The 27,266-nt window shown below is 37.9% G+C and overlaps 1 protein-coding gene across 1 annotated transcript in view; it reads right to left on the bottom strand.

Annotated features, from left to right (window-relative positions):
- Positions 1-27,266, bottom strand: part of rngtt (RNA guanylyltransferase and 5'-phosphatase) — a 73,499-nt gene that overhangs the window by 38,412 nt on the left and 7,821 nt on the right. The window contains exons 7-11 of the mRNA XM_026341772.1: positions 26,013-26,122; positions 24,451-24,552; positions 13,266-13,401; positions 10,317-10,388; positions 3,363-3,527 (exon numbers count right to left, since the gene is read on the bottom strand). Coding sequence (XP_026197557.1) covers positions 3,363-3,527; positions 10,317-10,388; positions 13,266-13,401; positions 24,451-24,552; positions 26,013-26,122 — 585 coding nt within the window. The remainder of the gene's footprint in view (positions 1-3,362; positions 3,528-10,316; positions 10,389-13,265; positions 13,402-24,450; positions 24,553-26,012; positions 26,123-27,266) is intronic.

Genomic DNA, 27,266 nt, shown 5'->3' with positions numbered 1-27,266 from the left:
CAAAACCCCGGTCTCCTGCATGTTACCACTAGAATACACAGAACACTTTGTGAATGTGTGTGAATATAAATATGGGATATTATACTATACCAACAAAGGCTGATGAAGTATTATATCCAAACCAACTGACATATTTATATGAGGGTCACTTAGCATTGCTTAGGCTGCTACAAGCATACCATTAGTACTGCAACTGGTAAAAATGTTCATTAGCGACAAATCTCTTATGGAAGAAGGACGGCTTGATGACATCAAACAAGGTATAACCAGGAAAAATCAAACCATACCTAAATGATCTAGATTAACACATTAATGGACTCTTATCAAACAATTTCTATGGAAATTGCAAATACCATCGGTTTTTAGTTGCCCCGAAACTCTAAGACTCATCTCTATAATCCCATGAGCAAGGAGTTTCTAACCTCAGAAATGCATTCTCTCTCTCACTGCCAATATTGTTGCCTTCAGCGAGCAAGAAAATGACCAGAAATCCCAGTCCTGACTTGATTTCTAATTACTATTCTCTGCCAAATACACTCTCTGGCTGACTTTCCCGTGTCCATTACCAGAACAGACAAATTTCATCTCTATGTATTGAGAATGCTAAGCTTTATTATTTGAAACTTTTTTTTAATACTTTTTTGCGGTATGTTGAGAAAACAAATCCATGGTGGTACACCGTAGTAAGCTGATATAAGAGCTTAGCGGACAAAAAAAGGTTACCGAAGCGTTTATATGTTGTATACATTATGAAACCATTTAGAAAAATTCATGGTTTGTTGAATTTGGGCTATATAAATAAAACGTGATTTGATTTGAGAGACTTTTAGCTGGCGACAAGAAGTGTTTGCAAGCAGAATCTGCCAAAGAGGGGGTTACTAAGTGCAGACTTAGTAGGGTGCCCAACATTTCACACATGCTACAAGTACTGTGTGTATTTATTTTCTATTTTTTAACGTCACAAAATATCATAAAAGTCAATGCGTATTAACATTTGAAGAAAGGCTGTTCAATGCCTGTTTGTGTCAGGGGGTAGTATTTAATGCATTTAACTAAATCAGCATTACTAAAATGTGGGATGTGCTCAAACTTTTTTATAAAACAATATGTTAAAAAGGCAATTATTTATCCCTGAAAGCTGCCGACAGTCAATCACAAATGTAACTAAATGTGCTGTGTATTGTCCATCGAGCTGGCTGGCTCACAGGAAACAGTTTTAATGCGAAAGGTTCAAGTTGTGACTGGACCATTTTCATTTTGGCATTGATGATGACAGCTACTTTGCATTTAGTACTGGCAGGTCTGTTCAGTCCTCTGCTGAAAATGTAATACACCTCTTCAGCTTGTTATCTGTGTTGTGTTTTGATGCAAATGTGTCATGAAAGATTTATGCCACTGCGAAAAACAATTAATTTAATAAACTCAGTTAAATAACTGCCTTTTAATATGCATGTATTTTAGTCGCAGCAAAAACATACATAAAAAGCACACACATCTAACTACGGGTATTGCATTTCTCTCTTTCATTTCACGGCTGCTTTGTTTTCATTTAGACATTTTATATCTTCCATAATTTTCTGTAGGTACAGTACATTCTGTGAATGTGTATACTGCAAACCTACTACAAAACTAAAGATGCTATATTCAACTAACTGTAGAACTGGTTCTACCAACTGAGATATGCCGTGGCTTGAAATTCAGATTTTCTTCTATTCAACATACATTGTTTCAGCCATATCCATTCAACCCATACAATAGGGAAATTCCAAAAATACATCATCTGGTTGTCCTAATGTACAAATTGTCTTAAGTAAAAAGGAGTCTTTGTGTAATAATTTGAAATGTGGAAGAAGCACAAAGAATAAATGGTCACAGTTGGTGGGGAAATGGCATGAATGTTTAAGTGTCTGAGATGAATAATAGCAGCACAGAAAGAGACAAAAGACATCATACAAAACTCCAGCCTGAGACTGAAATTTCCCAAAAAGGAATTTCTGGTCGATATGCCATGAAATGGAGTGTTGTGCTGCTATGAATTAATGAGCCAGATTCCAGTTTCCTCTTTTTAATGTCCCATGCAACAGAGATATGACTGTATGGGGAGCAGATGGTCACTGCACAACACAAACGAGCAGTCAGAACCCAGACACAGTTACAGTGACTTCACTTCTGGAGTATCTCCATCGATATGAACCCCAAAGGATGAGGGCTGATCTCCCATAAAGGTTCTTAGGAGTGGATAGCACAGGGTTAGATCAGACGTAACCCAGCTATTAACCATTCATACAAGGTACAGAAACACCAAGACACCACTGTGGGCAGAAAACAGCATCGGACAAAAACACAAGAAATGTCTGAAACCTTACCCCTACCATACACTTTGATCATCTGTGAATGTGCAATGCCAAGATTTCTGACTGATCTTGGCTCGAGCCAAACATCAAATTAATTGTGTTCCAACTTCCTACAGACCTGATATTAGGGCACAAGTACAAGCCTTTGAGGAAGGCTTAACAGCTATTCAGAGGATAAAAGCTCTGCTGTTCCCTGCCTCAGCACAGTATAACCTGAACCGAGATTATTTATTTATTATGACAGCTACAAGGGAAAAACAAAACATAAGACAATCTGAACCAAAATAGTCAATTAAGCTGGATAAATTAGCATCAATAATGCATTTTACACTTGTTTCTAGTATTACTGAGTAAACTGCCAGAAGCTATGACAAAATCTATAAAAATCATGGTTTCTCCTTTATTTACAGGCGGCAACATAATGACCTACATGAGCAGTATATAGTAATGCCTCATGCTGCTGCATTCTTTTTTTTTACACAAACCTAAATTTGTGTGTATTCACACAGCTATAGGCAAATACATAGGAAGAGGCAAACACTGTTATCTGACACTTGGGGTGTTTTCCCACAGTGGATAAGTTAAGTTACATCGCCTGCATGGTCATCAGACCTGGTGTCTGTGGGCACATCGCCTCCTCACAGCTCCACGTTTGTCCTTGATTAATTAGACAGCATGTTTTTGATGGACAAACAAAAGAAATTACCCAAAGCCCTCAAATCATGCGATTCATAGCTTTTGGTCATGTTTTGGTTCAGTACGCATTCTCAGAGTTCGCTAGACGTTGCAGATCGAGACAGACTCTTGGTGTGATTACCATTTTCACACCAAACAAAATGAACTGCACCAAGATCATGAACTTGACTTAGATTTAAACAAACTAAAGCCTGTAGGTATAAAAGCACCCTTAGTGCATATTTAAGTCTTTAGCAGAGATTCATACGTTTTCACATCTGACATGTGTAAAATGAGTTTAAAAAGGCAAAAGAAGGACTTTGTCCATGTTACCTTCCGCGCTGCGTGAATGTCAAAGAAGGGCTTATTCCGGACACTGAAGGGCTCCTTGGTTTTGTCAATCTGTCCAGTCTTCATCTTTTCCAGCCGAGGATAAATGATCTCCTTTTCCATGCATAACAGCCGAATATTGAAATCACACTGGCCAACAGGCTGCCCCTGAAAGACACAACATAGCAATTTCAGTCATCTTTTAATGTACTCTGAAATATAACTTGCTGCATAAATCTCGTTTGGAAATATATTTTACAGTCATTCCAACAGTCATAAACTTCACTTTAATTCAATGCCATGCCAACACTTAATCTAACTTGTTGTGACTTAGTGAACTCTTTTGTGAGTATAATGTCTTTGATTGATTTGAAATTTGAGTGTCTTGTGATGATAAAAATTATTTGGTTTTTAAAGCGGAAATAATGAGGTTTTCTTTCTCTTCTATTTATTGCAACTGATTGTGGGGTTTTGATACAATAAGGTTCGAGAAATCAATTGACATTTTTTGCTGTTTACTGAAAATGTATGGACCAAACAACAACGGCATGCACAATAACATTCTCATAGCATCACTAGCCTGCTAGGTGCAGACAACAAGGCCCTAAAATCAGTTGAGCTAATTATTATGACATCATCACCCGATGTCCTCTCTAGATCAACAGCCAGCCTGAAAGCTGCCAGACTGTCTCAGGAAGGAAGAAGTATAACAATGGCGAGTTGAGTTCTTGCTTCAATTTAACACTCTAAAATACTAAATAGAAACAGAGGAGTTGTGATGAAACCAACCCGGCACAGGACGGTAGAACTACTGCACATCTCTCCTACTCAATTAACAAAGTGATTAAAACGTAACGACTCACAGAAGCAACTTTTATCTTCACAGAAAAAAAAAAATTACTGTTAGAAGAAATAAATAGGCTCTGAAAATTTGCCAGATGGAGCCAGACTAAATGTATGACAACAGTTTGACATTTAATGGTTCTCACTAGTTATCAGAGAGCAAAAAAGGAGCTCAAACTCAGCTACCAAGCTGCCATTTCTTTACTGAAAGAGACAGAGACAAAGAGACAAAAACAATGAAGTGAAAATATTTTCTGTTACTTGGTCATGAAGGGCCGTAATATTCATTTTTAAATGTCTTCCATACATCTCTGAATAGTTAACCACACCTTTGATCGATCTAGAGGCTTTGCTACTCATTCAAAGCAGATCAGCTACGAACATTTTCAGTCCTGTGTACTGTGAACTACAAACTCTGGCACGATAAACTTGGTTTTGAATTATCTGTTTGAATAGTTCAGCAACAGCATTCTCTAATACTATCAATTAGTTTGTAAAACAGACGTCAACAGAGTAACAGGCATGAGCAGGATGGAGGGGGCCTCTATTATTATTTTAGCTACTTCTGATGCCTCAACTCTCAATACATACAACATTTGACTAAATTCAACATTTGATAAAATGTTTTCATCAAAACATGAGCTATTACAATTTGTTAAGTGCTGTGATGCCACATTACAGTGAAAAGTGAAACAGAAGTTGGAATTGTTTTTTTTCCATTTCCAATAAGGCTGCATAGTTTGGTGAAGTACTCAAAATATTTAAATTATTGTGGACAAATTGCTGTTCAAGACTGATAATTTCACCTTGGCTGTCACAGAGTGGAGAAAACATCAGAAACCTGTGGTTAAACATTTCCACCTTTTTTGTGGCAAATTTCGTCATCTAAATTGAGAAGCACGGAGCAAAAAGGTGCGACTTTGGGGACATTTAATTCTGTTCTTACTGTTTGATAAAGGCCACTGTTCTTAAGAGCTTTCTATGTAATTATTAGAGAAGTGAGGAGGCAAAAAATTTGTTCACAGTGAATGTGGAGGTGGATGACCAATAATTAGTTAAGATTAGATGCAATTACTAGACTGTACTGTCTTGTGAGTCATACAGATATTTAGCAAAAAGAAAAAAGATCAGAGTATTCTTTATAAAGTGTTACATAAGCAGGTTTAATAAAAAATATCATGAACACACTGCATATTACTTTCATTTTTTACAACACAGAGATAAAACATGATATTTTCATTATTATAAAAGCAAAAATATCAGGTATTTAGGTATTATCATTTTCCAGATGCTCATGTTTTGCTGCTTTTTAGCGTTTTGTAAATTAAAGATGTTTGAGGAACACTGAATTTAAGATTTACCTCTGAGAAACAAAAGTGCAATTACCCATTACTTTTTTCCCCACTAAAAAAATTAGTTGATTAGTCCAGAAACATGTTAATGATTCATTAACTGCAGCCATATGAAATTGAAATGACCAAATCGGCTTAAAGAGTCAGTGGTCCTGTTATGACTCCACTTGAATAAACAGCTTAACTGCTAACACATTAGCTGTAACAACTTGATAATTAGGCAGCAATTGTGTTTCTGTGACTCAGGCTCCTTTATTGCAACTTTAATAACTTTAAAAGGGCAATTTGGCAACTCCAATTATGGTCAGGCAAAATGACATTTCCTGTCTCATTTAGGCATTACTTTGAAGACTTTTTGTTTTGTTTTTAGGGTAACTGCAGTCGCCACACTACATTCTCCTGGAGCAACAGCTGGTATCATGCCCCACACATTCAGCACCATCTGTCAGCTATGTCATCAGGACAGAACAAGATGTAAGTGTGGATGATTCAAGGCATGTGCTGTCCATGTCTGTTCAACAGGAAAACACTGCAGAGCAGTCTTGTTAAACCAACATTACTTGAAATCAAGATCAATTACATCAGGGAAATCACCTTGTCATTTCTACTGCTGTGGTTCTGGGGCCTGGTAATGTTTCTTGACTGCTCAGTGTCATTGTAAATAACTTGAATTCAAACTTAGGGCTGCTCTATATTCCCCTACTGTCATCACTCGAGGTTTGGAACAGGCCAGAGCTGTGTTTCATCCGAGCAAATTCAGAATTTATCAACACTTATAATTACTGATACCAATCTTTAATGACCATAATGGCTCTGATACTAATCACTTCAGGACACTTGTGTCTCTACAGCACTGTCGTAGAATAAATGGTCAAAAAAAGTAATTGTGTGAATTCACTTAAGCAAAGATGAAAAACATTTTCTAAATGGTCACTAGTTTTGTGTTAGTGAACTGAATAACTTTGGGTTTTAGACATTTTTCATGGTTTCTGTTGAATGAAATGAATGGATCAAGATTAGAATTTTTTTTTATTGAAATGTGAAGAAGTTACTTGTTCCAGGAACATTTTGATCATTTCAATGAATTCCTAGGTTTTTATAATATTAAACTAAATACCTCTGGGCTTTATTATAACAGGCAATTTCATTTTTTCAAGCTGGGATTCAGTAATTTCTTTTAGCATCTATTAAACCTTTAAAGACACAAATGCAATCAAAACATACCTGGCAGATAGGGAAACTGAACGATGGGCATAAAGAATCTATATATAAACACACATGAAAAGTTAAACACATGAGAGCTGCAGGATCAAAAATAGTCTCATCATCGGTGTGTGGCTCGAGAGGCTGAAGGATGAACTCAAGACTATGGCAAAAAAACATGAATGGTGTTGGATTTACTGTTGAAAGATTTGTGAACATCTCAGGTAATTTGGAATAAATGCCATCAAATAATCAAAACCAGAGGTGGAACTAGTCAGCCGAAGCTTGATATATTGCCTACTTCAGGATATTTCTAACAAAAACACTGAGGCTTTTATGTTGCATTGGTCTAAAAACACACATTCTACTTGCCCGTTTGCATCACAGAGCCACAAGTAATACTTTGAAGCAATATTGAAGCAGATAAAAATATGATTTATTTCACGAGGGCTTTGATCCAGATGTCATTGGTTACTCTTAGGTGTTGGTTATATTAAATTTGGGATGAAAAATGCCTTCAATTTAATAATTCCTCTATATTTTTCTTCTGGTGTTAAGCAGTCAGATCAATAAGTTCTTTTAACACCAGATATTACAGAACATAAATTTTGACTGTCCCAAAGACATTTAATAAAAGTGTTTGCTCTGTATAGCTGTAGCTCAAAACTACTCTGAACAGATTTTGTCCATCAGTGCCATATCTCTCTCTGGCGTATCTGGCGTTGGATGGGAGTTTATTTGAGTCTAAAATGCAGACAGCAGGTAGTTAGTAGGCCACAATTTATGACAATAGTCTATCTACTTATTCTCCTAAGCCTACTGTTCCCGTTCCTTTATTAGCCACTTAAATCCTGAGTTGGGCTTTTCCTCAGATACAATTCAAAAACAGACTAAAAGTGTATCAAACAGCAAAGAGCTGTCAAATAAGCGTCTTTCAGAGGGATTTAAACAGATGCAAAACAATTTACAGAACGAAAATGAAATTGAGATTAATGACTATTTTTACTTGAACATTTTTCATTATCCTCCTATAATTAATCCAATAAAACAACATGAAAAGAGAGTAAGATGCCTTGGGTGGATTGTGCTAAATAAAGACAGTGGAAGTGTTAGAGGATCCTGAAATCCAGAGCACAACACTAACTGTGTTCTATTTGGTTTTAAAACAGGGAGCATCACAGCCTCCATAGCAAAATTTTGGTACAATTATCCCCATAATGACCTTATTTCCTTTATCAGTGTCCACATATGTTCAGCATCTGTCCAACCAGATGCTGGATGTGGAAATGAAGGGAAAGACTTGTGTTATAATCACAGGCAAAAAACAGACCAATCTCACAGTGTTCCAGTTTTGGACACATTGTGATTTATGTGTAAATTAAAGCCACTGAGGTTAACAGTAAAGCCACTGTTAGGCAGTGGATGGCATTACTACCTAGAGACACATAAAGCCAGGAGTAATGTTTATCCATTGACAAGTACAGTACCTCTTCTTATCTGCTGTTAGTGAAAGCTATTACCATAGGTGCAAAGGAGATGTTAATATACTGCAAGAGCATAAATCTGAAAGGAAGGCAAACTGCTGTTGAGGTGTGTCTGCAGAGATTCTATAGCACATCATCAGAGACACACTGCCATTGTTTTGAAAGCCGTGATATAGCCCAGGGACTATCATTAGAGTGGAAGCCCTGCAGAGCCACAGAATGTATATGCACACAGACTTCTTAAGCAGAAGAAAGTTGAGTTAAAGTAAGAAAGCTTAACCGAAAAGGTGTCCGTGGTGAAGCACTTTGCTGTTAATCTGAATGAGCCAATTATCTCCTCTAATTCTGCACCTAAAGTGAAATTATTTTGGCAAGACGGAAGATAACGAGGTCAATCAAAATGTCAGGACACATACTGCGATGTCAAGCCTCCACATTTTCATTATTTTAAGATAATAGCATGTTGAAAATTAAGGACACATATGTAATTGTTATGCTTTCATCACATCTTGTCAGTTCCCCCACAGTGGGGGAGCTGACAGTGACTGACAAGAAGCAACTTTCCAGGAACACAAAAATGCTATTATTTAATACTGTGCAGCACAAGTGGGAAAAAAAACTCCTTGTAACAGCAAGGTTCAGTCAGCTACGTGGTTGGAGAAGTACTGTACACATCAGCACTCTCAACCTAATACCACTCTGTAGGAAGACCAAGAGATTCAATGGCTCTGACATGAACAGTGCAGTATGTGCTGATATAACTCATTTATTTCCATCAAAATCCACAAAACTAAATAAACTCTGACCCGTCACACACAGCTAAATTACCCATCGTGATGAGAGGACACACACTTCTTATTACGCTCTAATCAAAAGCATCCCACTATTGTGCTTTGCCCGACTTTCCAAACAAGTATGGTGTCATGTTAGGCCATGGGCATGGCAGGTGGTGTCTTCTCCCTCCTGCTGCATTTCCATCCTCAATCTCTGGATGGAGCTTCGGTGCCGAGGAGCAGCCCAGAACAGATAATGGAGAAGGCTAATAATGGCCAGTAAGGATCAATACAGCAGCGCTTTACCGATGGCTCGGGGGAGTCATGTGGAGCTGCTAACCTCTGCACCATCTTACAAAGATTATCCCCTCACCACTGGAGCCTTTATTGAGTAGCTTGCTTACGTGATCTTCTGATCGATGAAGAAAAGGAGGCGACAGACACACATAATGGCCTAAGTAACCCCTCCCCTCGTCCTTCATCTCAAGGTATTCATCACGTTTTTATAAAAAAGACAGCAGAGGGTTGCTAAGGGCAAACTGTAGGCTCATTTGTCTCTGTGTCTGCCTGCTTACCATTAGCAGCGTTGGTGGAGGGGGTGAATTAATTTACAGTTCAGGAAAGTGTTAGCAATTAACAGCCTAGTAGTGTTGTCCTCAGGCTGTCCTCTAGAAAAATGGCGAAGTCAAAATAATGTAACAGGAGAACATGCTACTACATAACTTTTACACACAAATAAACACAAACAGAAGTGATCATCAGAAATAGGCAAATTAAGCTCAGCAAAACTCATTTCAGTAGAAAAACACAAAAACATAGCGTATATATAATCTTTATGCGTCACACACACACACACACTTCACCCCTAGTTTAGATCAGGCTTTCATAAAGCCTGGTGCATGACAGGGTGTAGGGTCAGCAGAGCTATGCTCTTCCCTCCAGCATGGAGACTGACAAAGCTCTCTCATCCCTGAACAAATACCTCACTGCTCTGCTGCCTGCTATAGCCTTGAAGGAACTCAACCGGGAATATGATTTTTCAGGCCTGAGGAGAAATAAATCCCATCCAAAGCCAACACCTTGTTCTGATTATATGTGCGCTACCAACTGCTGAAAGTCAAGAACACAAAATTACGAGTTCCTCTGCTAAACAACAAATACAAGAGAAAAGACAGAAGGAGCTGATGATAGATCACGGTGTTCCTAGTTGCATATTCTGTTCGGCATATTGATCCGGCAGACTCTCGTGAGTCATAGGTCAAAGAAAAGACAACACATTCTCAAACAGCCGGGGCTACTCACATTGAATTTGATGATATCGTATATCAAATAGCGAGGGACCGGCTGACCATTCACCTTGTCGATGATCATCTCCTGCAGAGATAAAAACAGAAGAAAATCGTATCAGGAGGGGGAACGGGAAAAACAGACAAAAGCACACAGACATTGAGATAAGACAGCCTGAGGGGTGAACAAGTTTAAAGTATATACAAAAAGATGTCCTGAATCTGGGCTGCCTTAAAGCATGTAGAAAATAGTGCCTGTGTGAAACTACTTAGGCATGATGGCACACTAGAGAGTGAACACTCTCAGGGGATGTATGTTCAGAGAGAAAGATGGGAAGGATAGCAAGGAATTGGGGAAGGGCGGCTGTGTGTGGTGTCGTCTGGTGTAGCAGGACATGAAGCAGAAATAGCACTGCACATCCATTATGCAAGGCTCTCAAGTCGAGTCAGGTGCAGTCGTGGTGCAGGACACCCAGGAGACACATGATTAGTTTGCACAACCACACAGTGTGGCGACAGCAACGGCGCAAAAAATCACCATTGAAATACGGTAGGTGAAAGTAGGTTTCAAACTCTAATGCTTCATTTACTTTTGTTAACTCTAAAATAAACACAATCTGTATTTTTTGCCTTTCAGTTCATTAAACATTAAGGCGACTGACTTCTGATGTAACTGGAAGTTGAAGAGGTAGCAGGTAAGACATCACTTTAGGACTTCACTATTACACAGAGTTCCAGAGATTCCGCTATACAGCGGTCAAACCACAGGAGCTTATCGTAAATATTGCATGGTGGTTGCCAGCACTCCTGCCCCAACTGAATAATGTACCATTTTCATTTTGTTTCCTTCACAATGTGACCTTACACTGCACTCTCTCTCTTTAAGACCTACCTAATGTAGCACATTTAAACTATACCTGTTACATCTGTGATATGCTAATAAAATAATAAAATTTATAATCAGCATGTTTTGTGATAACACAAATGAACTGTCTGTTGATTGAACAACATCTGCAGTATGTGTTTAAGTGTATAATGTATTTATAATATTTGCTTTAACCCTGCACTAATCACAATCTGTTATATTTTCAAAACATGTCAATTGCAGTTCAACTATGTAACTGTTGTCTTCTCTCATAACTTGATACTGGACTGTTGTAATTAGAAGAAACCCTGTTCATGAATCACTGAGTTAGTTTCATGAAATTGTTATATCAAATATAAATACAAAAGCATGAATTTGTAGTTTTATAGAGACAATGGTTCAGGGAGACTTCATGAAGTCTCTGCAACGGCATGCTATAAAGACAGTACAGTGGTACCAACCTTTTCATCAAATGCTTTTAATCTATTTCTTTACCACCTCACTGATGAAACTAATCTCAAAATGACCTGTCCAAACATCTTGTGGAAAAGTATTTGCTTTATAACCCACCATAGAGGTTTTTAAATTGAGGACTTTGGACACAACCACCAGCAGCAACTGGCGAAGGCATGTTACCATTGGCTCGACTTGTGGTGGTGGGTGGCACTTGACTACTTATATCCTTTGCATTTTTGGAATTCAGGTTGAAGACTATTCATATAGAGGCACAATCAACAATCCTGAATCAATCACTTTAAATGTGCAGCCTTACTGGGTGATATGATTTTACTTCACATCTGAAAGGACAAAAACACCAAACATCAATAGCAAAATGCCAAAGCCTGGCAGAGAGGAAAAAGGAGAATGAATGGTGGGCATGTAGAGCACCGAAGGAAGGGCTGGGGGCAAAAATGATGTCATTCCAGGAGGCTGCCATCATTATGCATCTGGTGTACTGAACCGTAGCACAGAAAGACAGCAGTAGATGAATACATTAATGTGACCAAAGGAAACTGCCAGGAATTCAATCTACAGCGTACATTCATCCAATATTGGAACTCAAGTTGATGTAAAGCTCATTAAAAACTGTACTCCAAAACAGCATGTAAAGACAAAGACCGGTGCCTTTGGGCTAAACATGAAACATATCAGACAGCACAGCAGAGACTCTACAGGGCTCACTGTGAACAGCTCAACACAGCCTCTCTGAACTGTGAGCCAGAAGCATCAACAGATGAATGCAACATGAGTCAAAACGAACCTTGTAGCAGTCTGAACTGACATCCACAATTCTCTTTCATAGGACCACTTAATACGCTGCAATTAGATGTCCTGCCTGAGTGAGGAAACTAAATTCACCACATCAATCAGCAACTGTTAAGCCAAGAGGAAGCACATACCTATTTTAGATAAATTTGCTAAACCCTGACAAAACAAGACGGGGAGCAAAACAAAAACAATGACAGGCAAATTATCTGTTATCTCCAGCAATGAAACACCAAACACAAACACCGCCAGACATTTATAATCAAATCTCCTCAGACTGCAGCAATTTCCTTGGCTATGTTTTCAGTTATAGAGTGCTAAGATGACTCATGCATGCGCACCTCCTGCTGGGCAGAGCTGGTACCTGTGCAACCTAAACCGTACAAACATGCCAATAAAGGTCTGTGCCTGGTTTCATAAGGTGAAAGTAAGTCACCGACCCCTGCTGCCACCCCAGGGAGCACACCGCTGAGTGTTACAACTCAACACAGTGTGGAACGGAGATGTAACAGTGACAGAAAACTATGAAACATTTCACCATTTCCCCAGGACACCAATGATCATTTTACTCTCAGCCATGTTTCACGGGCCCTACGATCAACTTGCTCTTTTGTCACCTAAGGGTTGGCAACTGGTGCCAATTATCTGCAAGACTACACAGCAGGAGCAGAAGGGGAATGTTACAAGACTGAAGATTGAGGGGACTTGCAACTCCAATCAAGAGAGGAACAGGCCAAGTGAGTTTCACGTAAAACACGTATGGCCCAACACATAACTATACAACAGAAAGAATTACAAAGAACAATAATAATATTTAAAGGCACAATAACTCACCCCATCCAATAAAGTATTTGATAGGTGGACGCGCAGATCCTTCCGGAAAGGAAACTCTAGGTTTGCTATGTGGAAGACTGTGTTGTCTCTGTCGATCATAAACACTTCATTTTTTCCATTGATCAACATCATGTACCTGTGGGAGGAGAGGACAAAAACATTATGTTGTTGTAATTGCAAGCTAATAAGTCTCATTTGTGTTGGTCGATAAAGCTAAAACGCTAATCAGTTGTTATCTGTGGGATTGATATTGGTTAATGAGTTATTTAAACATGTGTCAATAGATAAATTATGGTAAGAGACATGATGCTGATGTTTATTATGTTTTTATTACAAAGGCTTTAAGCTTTCACCTCTGTGTTACTCTGTGTTCTTATATTTCTCCAGCCAGGCAATTTGAATAGAACTGGTGTCTTTTGCTGAGTAACAGATTCATATATTAATAATTTACAAGAATATTCTTCAAACTGTGCAGCTGTAATAGAGAAACTGGAACAGTAATTTATTTTGAAGGGATACTTAAAGCCTTTGAAGTATTTCTCCACATGACTGAACAACTGAGTCTAAATAAGCAACAACAAGAAAAATCTTAAATTTTTAATGGGTCATACTTAAACTACATCCGGACTGTGAGTGTGTGTTTTGATCTAGTCTGACCAAACAATGCATCAACTGTCGACAGATTCTATTACAAATGTTGCTAAACACTGACTAGTGCAGTGAAGTGTATGACACCTGCTCTATCTAAAAAGAAAAATGCAGTACAGAAATCTTTTGATTTTATCTAACATAACCAACCATTGGCACAAAATTGTTTGCTTGCATCATCAGGACCTATAAAAATCTGATTAACTATAAGTTATGTTTGCATCAAATGATAAAGGCAATAAAGTCATATTTTGGATGTCGGGGGCGGAGGGGGGGGGTTACCTTGGTACTGTACTTAGTCTGTCATTATTATTTCTAAAGTTCCAAATATTTGCGGTGATTAAATTAAATACCAATTTGCCAAAAGTAAAAGCTGGTTGATTTCCTATTTATGTGAGGAATTCTTTTGACAGTAGTGTTATACATACTGTATGCACACCTTTGCTTATGATTACCTTCTTTTACACATATACATACACTATAACTGAATGCATGCTAGCAATTCCACTGTCCTCTTATGGACATGTGTCATGTGACACTTAAGCCTCCCAAATACAGTATGTACTACTGAAATATACAAATGTTGCACAAGTGGTCATGCACATAATGTAAAAACAAAACTCCCACAGAAGTAGAGCAATAGCAATTATGACCCCTGGAGATAGTAATGCTCTGCTCAGTTTCATTCCAGCAAACAAACACTGGTGGCTATAATTTTCTGTAATTTTTTTATTTGGGGAATTTAATATGTTAATTATACTTTAAAGTTGAATTGCTACGAGGGAAGACAAACTCCACTTGAGATTTGTGCTTCACTACAAAACAACAAAGACTCTGAATATCTTTAATGTGTAAATTGGATATGCTAAAGTCAAATAAAACAAAAGGTGAAGGCATAAGAGCTTTTATACTGGCTGAGAAAAATAAATAATAAAAAAAAAAAGATAACCAAATCAGATACTAGCTAATTACAATGGATTACCAAAGCAACCACTTTTCCTTTCATCTAGCCGTGCTTCATAGGAACAATTGCTGGAAAAAAGTATTTTTGCTCTGTGAGATTGCAAAACTAGAGTGGTTTCTTGGGTTCACAAATGTTTCTCATTCCAGAGTGTGAACAAATTCCCTTTTCTATTACAATTGTCCCTCGTTGCCTTGCACCAACATAAAAATCCTCTACTTCTGGGAGATTACTCTATCTTCAAACTGCATACATCACCAATGGTGAAGTGATTTGTTCGCATGAGCATGAAGCTCAACTAATCCATGGCCGGCTTTTTCAGGTGAGATAAAGGCACAAAATCACCTCCACAGTCTTAGGCAAATTCAACTTCTGCAACAAAAACAAAATAATATTCTGAAATCACTGTGACTAAATGAATGTAATGCAGTAGTTGTACAACATAAACTCAGTGGTCACTTTAATAGGTACACTTGCATAGTATAATACAATCCAATACAACAGTTTGACCGTGAAGTCTACTTTTATTGTATGTAGATGCTATTTTTTGACACCATCATTAAAGTGTTGTTCATATCACAAGTACTACAGGTCATAGTGGTGGTGGAGTTACTGTTGTAGTATTACATTAAAATGTGAGATTTGTTGTATGTAAATAGGGAAAAACAACAACAACAAAAAAAAAAAACAGCTCAGTGTAATGCTAATTTTATTACACTGTTATTTGCACATCAAATCCTGTATATTTTCCCTGTTGTCACACCAGTTAAAGTACAATCGCACAGAGCCAAAAATAAAACTCCAGAAGACATGATATTGCTGGAAAATTACTTTTTCATCCACAAGTGCACTCGACTGACAATGACTGGTAGACTGTTAAACTACCCATCAGCTTACCAGCACAGGTCATGATATCAGCATTTGCTGACATTAATTTGACTCCACTCATCCTCAACATTATGCTGAAAATGTGCCAGGTTGAAGGAACATAAAACACCGAGATCAAGACCATGAGACTTCACCTTTCAGACTTTTATCAGCCCTAATCCTTCACTTGTGCTCTGAAAAATGCTATAGAGGAGAGGAAAAATCTTTAAATAACACAATTTCACACTTCAGATGTGAACTCAAACTTTCTACACTGAAGTATAATCTTCTGTCAACATTTAAACTGAATAAGTCATTTGAACAGTTAGCATTCCATATGGTTATAATATAGCCCTGTTTTGTTTTATTATATAAACACCCCGTGTGGACAACATTCAGCCAAATAGCTTAAATCCCAGTTATAATCATCCATGCATGAGCTGCTCACCTTAGGCAGACTAACCTAATATTTAGCAATTAAAGAGAGGTTTCAATCTGACTGGGTTAGATCAGGTCAGTTAATTTAATTCTTACATTATATAAGTGCCAAACTATTTTTTGATGGGTGTAAAATGAAACCTCCATACAATCAAAGCAATTGTCACGAAATTATTGCAAAATACATAGACTTAATGATAAGATAAAAACAGTGCTGGATAATATCCATAAAAGCATGAATGTAAGCAAAGAGTTCATACCAAATGTTTATTGTTTGATCAACAGAGTCAGTGGATGACTGACTTGGCAGACATTAGAGGCATTTCAAATGAGGGACAGTAAACAGACAAAATCCTTGATCCTCCCTTCTGCTTGCTCCCAAAGACAAGCTTAAAGATGAGCCACACCCAAAAACGCAGGCTCCATTGTTGCTTTTGTGTTGTTCTCCAGAATAGGCTTCAAACTGTAATACCAGCAACCACTCACTGAAGTAATATTTTTATCCAATTGCTTTGCAAACTCTGTAATTTACTGTGTTGAACAAATTTCAGCTACTCTGAAAATTATATGGAATTTCAAACCACACTCATTGTTTTCGTATAAATGCATCTGATACAATGGGTACAAGTATCTGATTCTGCAAAATCGGCATTACCCACATAAACCTAGAACTTCAGGCTCAATTGACACAGCTGGGTTATTATATAGTTTTAACCTATGATTCACTCGCACTGCAGGTGCAATAATGTGGCATTCATTACCAATTGCAATTGGCAAGCTGTGCAACCTGCAAAATGGAAGAAAGGTTTCCCACTGTGCCCACTGTTAAATTTAGTAGCCTTAGTTGTTTCTAAAGACTAACCACATAAAAGTACTTAAACAAAATGGAGGATAACCTTCATTATCACAGTGTAGTTTGCTAGCATGAAGAAATAAAAATGTAGGCAACCTAAAAGACATTCAGTTTTCAATAAAAGAAAATGCAGAAAAGCAGCAAACACTCATGCTTGAGACATGAGTTGAATGGTGAACTGATTATTATGCTGAGTGGATTAACAGGCTAATTGTTTCAGCGGTAATACCTGTATATGGTATTATTTTGTTTAGTTGGAGGCGGCTCGAGTCCTCTGAGACATGCTGCTATAAGAATTAGCTGGATTATAGTGTATCTGACTTGTCTGTGAAAAAAACAAAACAAAATGTTTAGCAATCTGGTGCCTTCATTAGACACCTCTTATGATCCCAATTACACTTTGAGGGCTGCCTGCTGCTCTTTAATACAAAATACCAAGTGGTGAATAAAGCTAGATGAACTAACATCCTAATGAGCAACTGCAGCCCTGCTATGTTTTAAAAGGTTAAGTATCCTAATCAATGCAACTGACAACGAAGGCTAATTATCCTGTAACTCTAACAATTTGTGGAATTTCAAAACCATGAAAATGGGTGGAAAGCTTTAATGGTGCACATACTCAGCAATAACAACATGCCTCAAGTGCACAATGATAAATTCTTGTGTTACAGTTATAGCCCTTGCATAATGTATCTATTGGAGTAATTAGAAAACTTTGTTTTTATTGTAAACAATGTCCTGATACTAATGTATCCCTAACTGTCACACTGCAATGTAGCCTGGGGTAGTACACATCCTCCAACTCTTCATGAAAGCTTCCTTCTACAATAAAACATCATGATTGCAACCTGTTCAAATTGTTATTCTTCATCTGCTCCTTTATTGGTTTTCATTTGTATTCCCTTCCAGGGCTTTTATCGTCTTCCTACACAATGATTATGCTCTTTAATATTTGTTGCAATTGCTTTTTGTTTTAATTTGTGCAAATAAATAAAATCCAAATTCAAAAAAGGAGATAATCGAAGAGATGTACACTTTCCGGGAAAACAAAGTCTGTTGACAGACATCGATTTGAGATTAATGACTTCCCCACTGACATTGCTATGAATTTCTCATACCTGCTGTCTACCCACCATTATCGCAAAGGGATTAGATGGAATAAATATGTCATTAATACCAGCTGGTTCAAAGTGGGAAACTTGACGCGCTGCCAAAAATGAGTGTGTGTGCAGAATACAAGTGTTTGCACTGAGAGACGAATTGTGTCTTTCATGAGCATTGTGGAGTAGAGGACCATAACTTATGACTGTGTTCCCTATTAATTCACCTGCTATTGCTACTGCTAATATTTTCTGAACTAATTGTCTATATATCACAATATCCTGTGAACTCAAAACATTCCTAACAACAGACCAAAAGCTAAATGTATCTAATTTACAGCGTTTTAAAACCGAGAATAGAAAGCATTCACACAGTGAAGAAGCTGGGTTTTGGAATTTATTTAGTTGATTAGTCTTGCATTGTTTGAGCTTAAGCAGGGCATCTTTGCCATGAAAATGCTCAGTTTTTTTGTATCTCTAGGAATAAATGTGTGGGTAGATGACATTTCCTATACAGGAAGCTCGTAATCATTTTGAGAAAAGCTTTATTGTGGGGGAAGTGGAATGAAAAGCCAGGTATAGTTGGGTCAATCTTTTTCCCATTAAAGTCAAATGCTTCTCAAGCACACTGGCCAAGGAAGGTGGTTATCACAACCCTCATCAGGCTCTTCTGTTAACTGAAAAATATGAAGAGGTCACAGTTTCACCACCCTCCCCCTCATGCCATGACAGAGGAGAGCAACAAAACACTGGCCTTAAGATATAAAACAACTGCCTCCAAAAGTCTTTTGGGGGGAAAATGTGAGAGAAGGAGGAAAGAATGGTGAGTGGGCCAGCTGCACCTACATCTTCGGAGTGGGAGTAAACACACAATAAAAGCATTAAAAAGACAGAGAGCTTAGTCGAAGCAATTGATGATTCTCACAGACGAGAAGACCTGGGATGATATGTTCCCTCAGAAGGGGACCACTAACTGAAAAGATCAAACAGACAGCCAAACTGTCACAACAAAGAGGTTCTGTCAACCTTTGAGGACACAACAGGTCTGAACTCAGCAGAAATGGTTCCCCTGCTGTCTAATTGGCCAGTTAGCTAGCATAGCTAACACTGTCAAATATGTTCAGAAGAAGGCAAAGGGAGACCATTAGTGCTGTGTAACTCCCAGTGGTCCTCTTCCTCGCTGCAGTATCGTCTTCTTCATGTCTCCCCCTCTCTCTCTCTCAGAAGATTATGGTAACAGCAGACACCGTATTCTCTTTATATGACCTATCAGAAAACATTCAATTTAATGTGCTACTTCATTCACAAAAGGTTGTTCCCTCCCTGCCTGCTCCTGTCCTCTGATGGGTGCTATGAGTCTCAGATCTTATCCTTATCCCTGTCCTCCAGACACTTTATCCCTAATGAGGCACAGACGGCCACTGTGTCTGTTTGCCAGTTTAGCCCCATGGCATGACTGACAGCAGCTGAGCTCCAGGGAGGCCTTGTGTCAGATCCAGCAGATTTGCACATCATTAGTGGTGCGTCAATGGGCAGGACTGCTCTCCCATAACAAAACAAGCCAGGTTGATTTCTGACTTTAGACAAAAAAACAAAATAATCCATTTTCCGGTGTTGTGGAGCACATGTTGCAAGGAGCACATAAAAAGCCACGAGGTGGAAACAAGATGATTTCTTAATGGGAAAACCACATCTGTCCTTGCCAGGGCAAAGTAATACTCAATGCAGCAGAGAAAAGTGCAAATTGTCTCTATTTGCTCATAAGCAACTGAACTGATGGTATCCCCATTCAGAGGGTGAACACTTATTTCCCAACAATAAAGTTTCACTTCACTTTTTATCAGAGGTAAGAAGGTCAACCCACAAACACAAATTTCCCCCACATATCCTATCTGTATGGAATTGCTAGTGCCCCAATATAACATTTGTAGTGTGCACTATGTTGTTCACATTGACAATCACTTAAAGAGTTGTGTAATAAATGATAAAACAGAACCTGAACGACCACAAGAGGCAACAGCACGTCTATTCCAAACTACAAACACGAACAAGCTGTTGCTTTGGCAAATTCAATTGTTCCTAATTTCCCCACGCCCCTCACAGCTGCTTGCCCACATTTTACAATGGAAAGCATCCCAAACCGTGCTACATTGGCATTCACCACCTCAGCCATCAGATGGAAAAAATTATCCACCCTGACATATATTCTGCTGAGAGGTGGGGGGGGGGGGGGGTACTAAACATAATATTATCTGTCTTATTTTTAAGCAAACTTGGCAATGAAGAGCTACAGCAGAGGGAGATGTCACAAAATGTGAGTACAAATAAAGAGATTTAGAGAAATACTGTCTGAACAGCAGCTGAATATATGATTAAAAAGCTCAACTAACTAATTTAACAGCTTCTAAACACTTTTGTGAGTTGAAATCTTCATTCTCTCTTCCATGTGAAGCCACTGGTTCACAAAGGCACAATAAACAGCCCAAAGTTTTACTAACACCCTGAAAGGATGGTAGAGTTCTGCTGCAGACTGGTGTAGGAGCGGTTGAGGGTTATATGCATCATAAATTACACAAGTAACCAGCAGAGATGGTAAAAGACAAGTAATAAATAACCACTCGATAAACAGCTATGTTAAAATGTACGCTCCCTCAAATGATCTAATCTGGCTTGTCAAAGACAACAACAGACTATTGATTCATTTTAAATGATTCATTGTAAATGAGTAACTGAAGTGGTAGGTGGGGATAAAAGAAGTGGGGAGAAAATTAAGAAGCCCAAGACTTTCACTCCAAGTCCAATTTCGCTAATAAAGTCGAATTTGAGCAGCATTGTTTGTTTAAAATCCCAAGGACATAATTGGCCCCTCTACCACCTCCTCCTCTTCCTCTCTGGGGCACAAACCAATCTAGCACTGACAGAAGGCTCTACTACAAGATGATTAAAAACCCAACTCAGCCTGTGTTTCCCCTCTTGGCAAATCCACTGATTTTCCTGTCCTTTCCAAAGCCCATTAGAAGCTACCTTCTTGGCAGAAGGCAGGCACTGACAGTTTCTTCACTGCCTGACTGGTCTGTGCACGAGGGGGGCTGCGTAATATTTTTAGGTAAGTGGGGTTGCTTCAGTATTTTGTCACCATCTCGCCTGTTATTGTGCTACTAAGCAAGACAGTTGAACTGTTAGGGTTGTTGATGTATAGCCTGATGGCCCTAAGAAGACACTACAGTTGTGTTGGGACAGAGAATAACTCTGCTACATTTTTGTCCACTTAACTTTTTCCAGCAAAAATGATAGTTTTGTATTAAATAAAGAAGCCAAATCACTTACTTACAAAGTAAAAATGATTTGCATTGCAATGGGAAACCTTATCTTCACCAGAGTAACAAAGAAAAGTTGGAATGATTTAGAATATGTAAGACTTAAGTGAGGACCTGTAGCAATATGCAAAGAGAAAAATCTTTCCCAAACACCTTGAAAAGACCAGTGTTCTATTAAAAATCCATTTTGGGTCTTAAAAATGCCAAAGGCTAGAAAGCAGAACATTTAATCTGGAATTCTCTGCACACACTGTGCAGAAACAAAAAAAAAAAGAAAGAAAGAAAGAAAGAAAAATAAAATCACACATTACCTCACAACCTGAAAACTCATTAATCCTATTGATGCAGTGCAAGTCCTTCACATATTACAGAAAATTCTTCACAATTTTCAAAAGGCATTTTAGGGATTAATACAGCCCATGGAAATGTGATTAAAAGTGGAATCAGTCTGCATTTATAGTATTTTGATTGCTTTCACTAATTGTCAAGGACCTCACATCTTTCAGTCTACACTCTAACATTGGTTGTTGTTGTTCAGTAAGCTGAGATATTGTCCAGACTTAATAAAGTCCATCACCTGAGGAATTTGAATCACAAATGTTCCTTTCACTATACCATTTCTCATCATTGCTTCTTTGGTGCCAGTACGAGCTCACACAAAAAAAAGAAAGACGTGGCTATTTGCCGGATAAATTAAAAAGCAGAGTGGTTCAGGCGAGGTACTAATAAAGGTAGCATGCTTTTCAAAAGTTGTGATCTATGCCTCAGCTCATCACAATCAAGTAATATCAGACCAGCAAAGTCAGAACAAGCTGTCCCTCAGAGAGAACAAAAGACCTTTCACTTAGTTGGTTTGTCAATAAATGTTTCCTCAAAAAAAAAAGAGCTCAAGCTTGTTATGTGTATGCAGACCACAACAAAATTACAATGTTGTGAATGCTGCATTTATCCTTGCTGTAAATTCTGTGTGTCAATCTACCAGGAGGAACAAGGATAAAGAAACAATATTGCTGTCTGCGTTAAGTGGAAAAGATGAACAGAAAACCCACATGGGAGTGGCACCTTCCTGACAAATCATCAAATTTTTATGTCTATCAAATCAAACCTTTGGCCATGTAAATATGCTGAGGATGGGTTTCTGAAGTTATTAATACATATCAGCAAATGAGTGGCAGCTTCAGCTTCCTGCAGTGGTAGTTTATGTAGCTATTCTATCAGGAGATGGGGAAAAACACTATTTACGATAAGACAGTGTTCCAGAAATATAATTGAATGCATTTCGTTGGAGTCACATCTCCAAGTTTCCTCCATTACCAACATGGTGCTGCAATTATTTGGAAAGCAGTGATAAAAAAAGCAGTACAAAAAATACAGAAACTGACAGCTGAATGCATTTGGACAGCGCTAATGTGAAGTATGATAATAATAAACACACAGTCTTGAATTGAAATCTGCCTGCAGACAAGAAAGTGTGTCCAACAGGGAGGTGGTATGAAATCACAGAGTGTATCAGGTAGCGAAGAAGACCATTGCTTCACTATTGCAACACACCCGATTAGCATTGACCAAATTACGCATAGTATAAATTAATTAGTCTCTCTCAATTACTCCAGCACAGTGTGTTCTGGTGAGAATAAACCTTGAATTAATCTGGTTTGGACAGAGAGTACAGTCACAGCAGGCTGTGATCATTCGATGTAACACCAAGTGACATTTAAAACAAACTAAAGTGCAAAACAAACAAACAACAAAAAAATGTAATATTAAATATTGGATTTTTTCCCCACATCAAATGTGTTTTGTTTGAGCAGAAAATAAAGTGTTCTTGACTAAACACGAGGACAGCAAGTGATGGTTCTGTTGATTATTTTTTTCAGTTATACAATAGTTAAAAATGCCTGTAATCATTATTCACAAAACAAATGAAACAGACATTCTGTTTATAATCATGCAATTATTTGATTATCAAAATATTGATATTGACTTCTTGTCAATTAACAAATTGACTAAATGTTGCAGTTTTACACAGAAACACATAGGGTCCAATTTACTAAGATTTATTAAGGTGGTCTTTTTGCAGGTGATCTACTAAGAACAACTGCATGATCGACCACTATTGCAAACTACTAGTATATTATATTAATAAAACAGTGAATATTCCTGCAGTGAGTGATGACTCGTATCTAGCATCCTGTGCCTCTCTCTACATCTATGCTTTTCATAAATGAAGAATGAGATATCACTACTTTTCAAGACTCAAGTACATAGCAGGTGAAATGCGGTGAAGGACAAGAGCTGGAGGCAACAGAAGAGGAGTTCAGTCTCTTCAGGAGGAAAACTTTCAGGCGACTGCAGATAATAGCTGTCGTTTAAACACTTTGGCAGAATACTGGTCAGGGGCCAAAACTCATCAAGTCTAGGAAATTAAAGCACTGATATGTAAAAATTCTCAATCTGACTGTGTTCATTAAATATTCACCAGCAGCCTGCACATTTGTACCAGCAGGAGAGAAGGCAGGCTACTGGAATACTAAATTCATTCCCCCACTTTAGACCAGAACTAGCTTTTGGCGAAAGAGACAAAACTACTCAGAACAACAAATTCAACCCCTAATGTAACAGGAAAGAAAAAATTCTATACTGCATTTCCTGCTCTGCATTGGGCAGAGTCATCATGTTCAGTGTGGCTCCACCAGTGAAGCCATTCAATTCCACACTCCAAATATTCATAGCTATAAGTGACAAATCTGTTTTATTAGCAATATGAAGACATTGTAATTAAAAACACAGAAATCATCTTAGTGTTCCTTTGAGTCTTCACCACTAACCAGACAAATTAACACTGATCCAACTCCCATAACCCCTTTGTATTCCAATTAGCTCTAAGAGGAAGCATTGTAATTGTGAAGAAAATCCAGAGACACAAAGAGTGATAGTAGTACTGACATGTGTTGACAAGGAGCGTTTTAATCTAAAGAAAACCTATGAAAAACAGACCCACCGTGTGCCATCAGCTTTCCAGCTGACTTTGTAAGGATTCTGTTCTAGGAAACGAAGGTTTTGTCGATCCATGGACACAGGCTGAGCACCAGGAAAACCAGACCTGCAGCAACAATGAAAACACAATAGAGGACATTTATTTAGAACTAACCCTAAAACCATAACCTCTTGTACTATTGCACTTTAAGACTGGCTCTCAATCAAGTCAGTTATAACACTAAAATAAAACTTTTATTAGTGAACAGGGCTGTTATGTGTGAAGATGCTTATCAGGAAAATGATGATCTCACCTCAATCACACTTCAAAATATAATAATACAAAATAATACAATTTACTATCTTTATTATCATCATTATTATGGATGTCATGAATTTATACCCGTGTTTAAAATTGGTCTAAGCCCAAAAATTATTGCAAAGAGGTCCAGTGATCTCTTAAGTATCTATATCAATGATGTTCACTACATTTTATAGACTCTTAGCGACGAAGAAAAACAAATCATAACACTGTATAAGTTAAATTATTCAAATTATTCAGCTATATAAATAATGTAAATTATTGGTTTTGTGACATAACAAAAAAAGCTTAATTTGAGGTGAACCCTTTTCCCAGTTTTGGGAAGAAACTTACTACATATATTGCTCACATCCAAACATTTTATAGAACCTCTACAAATCATAAGTATCACTTACAAAGCCGGCTATAAAGATTAACAAGTCCATCTTTAACCCAATTTAGATTTTTATGAATAATATACCAAACAAATATAGTAGGTAGTAGTTCTATGATAGCATGATCACCTTTCCTACTCTATTTTACACTGAAACATGTGAGCTCTGGATATAATTATACAATAAATGAATGAAGCAGTCGTAAGTAATGTGATGCAGCTAACACACAATAACTTTCTATTGGCCGACTCCTGGCTTTGAAGGGAGATAATTGCAGTGTTTACTCCGCAGTCTTTCACACATTATTGTACAAAGTAGCTCTCATTAATCTGTAGGTCTGGGGGGGAGCATTGCCTCAACTGAACAGTTCTTTAAGACCTTAAGACCAATCTAAAAAAAAGTGTATATACACATTTGAAAAACCCTGCTTCTGCACAAGTGGGTCTTTTCAACACACCTCCTCAACATCATGTTTGTTAAATGGTGGGAAGTTGAAGTGTGGGAGGCTCTAGGTGGCTTAAGCCATAATGTATCATAATGGAAAAGGTAAAAATTTTTGTTTTAGACTGAGACTTGAATAAACCACAGTTAAGTAGTTGGAAAAACAGCATGGACTGCTCTTTCTGCTGTGACAAGACATGGAAGAGTTGACTCTCTGTAGTTTTATTTAAAAAAGCTGCAGCAGCATATTTCTGCAAAAGAAAAGCAAAAATCTATTCCTGACTCTGCTGCCTGTCTGAAAGTGTCAAGATCTTAAGGAAAAAAAAAACAGAAAGAGGTGATTTAAGACAAATGAGTCACTCACAACACAGTACAGTACACCCACGCGTGTATACACAGACACACACAGTTTCCCAGAGGGGCACCAGGAGGACAAAGGGAGGCTCTTACTTGTCCCACTCGGCCATCACCTGACACATTCTTTGGATCTCGCCTAGTTTGGGTTGTGTGGTGACCTGTGTGACGCCTCTCACCGTGATGCCTTCAAGGAATACTGCACCCTAGGAGAAAAAAGCAGAAGGAAAACAGAAGGATGAACTTGGATTGAATTGAAAGAAACACTCATGCCCACCTACACACAGAAGGAAAACATTTTGAATACCACGTATGCTTTCCAAACAGCTGCTTTTTTGTTTTATGAATCCCTCTGTGCAGAGATAACCATTATAAATCCATCCTCCCTATTGATCTCCCCACTTTTTAATCTATTTTCAACTTGATTATTGGGTACATTCACTTTATATAATGTGCTCATCCTTTATAACGTCCAGGAAACTGCACTCTGCCTCCATTCTTCTCCCTTCTTGTTCCTATGATCCCTTTTATAGAGGAATCCACTTGTATCTGCAAATAATTTCACTTATTTCTCTTTTGTCATGACCTTTTCCCTTTCCGTCAGCCCAAATGAGCCTTGCTACCTGGTGTAATATGATAATATGGCAATTATAACAGAAACATATGTGATACGATAGTGTGTGTCACACAAAGCACCATTAGTGGCTAGATGCAGAGTATGTGTGGCTATTTTGGGATGGATCACATAAATCTCATTATCCACCTATGGTTCTAGGTGGTTTGTGCATTAGACAGTAGTGCTCCTTTATAACCTTCATACACCTTAAACTCAGTTTGCTCGAACAGGTGGGAACGAAGCTTAGGTGGAAGGTTTCTACAAGGTTAAGCATGTTCATGTAAAGTATTTTCTTATCACACTGAATGGAAATGAATGGCCAAAGTATTAAAATATAATGAAAACTGATTAGGGATGCCTGTCAGGCTTACAGCAACATTTGATAATATATCCTAATGATATAATTAACGTAATGTGGCCTGGACACCGCTTTGAGAGTAATGAATTTAAAGTTATAAGTTCATTTTGATTAATTTACAATTCTGGTGAAGTGCCACACTTAATCTTCATGAGATGGGTTTTTAACTGTCCTTTTACAACACAATCTACTTTATTTATAGGTGCACAATGGCTCACAGTAAGATGAAAAACATGCCTTATAAGAAAATCAGGAGCAGACTAATCAAAAATGAAAGTATCATTTGTAGGAACTCTAATTTGCATGACAACAATGGCTCTAGTGGATAAAAACAATGGGTCACCACACAAATTCAGGGAAGTAGCTAAATGATGAT

The sequence above is a fragment of the Anabas testudineus genome, chromosome 24 (genome assembly GCF_900324465.2).
Source record: "Anabas testudineus chromosome 24, fAnaTes1.2, whole genome shotgun sequence".
Taxonomy (NCBI): Eukaryota; Metazoa; Chordata; class Actinopteri; order Anabantiformes; family Anabantidae; genus Anabas; species Anabas testudineus.
The sequence above is the reverse complement of the archived record's forward strand: the minus strand, read 5'-3'. Positions and strand labels throughout refer to the sequence as shown.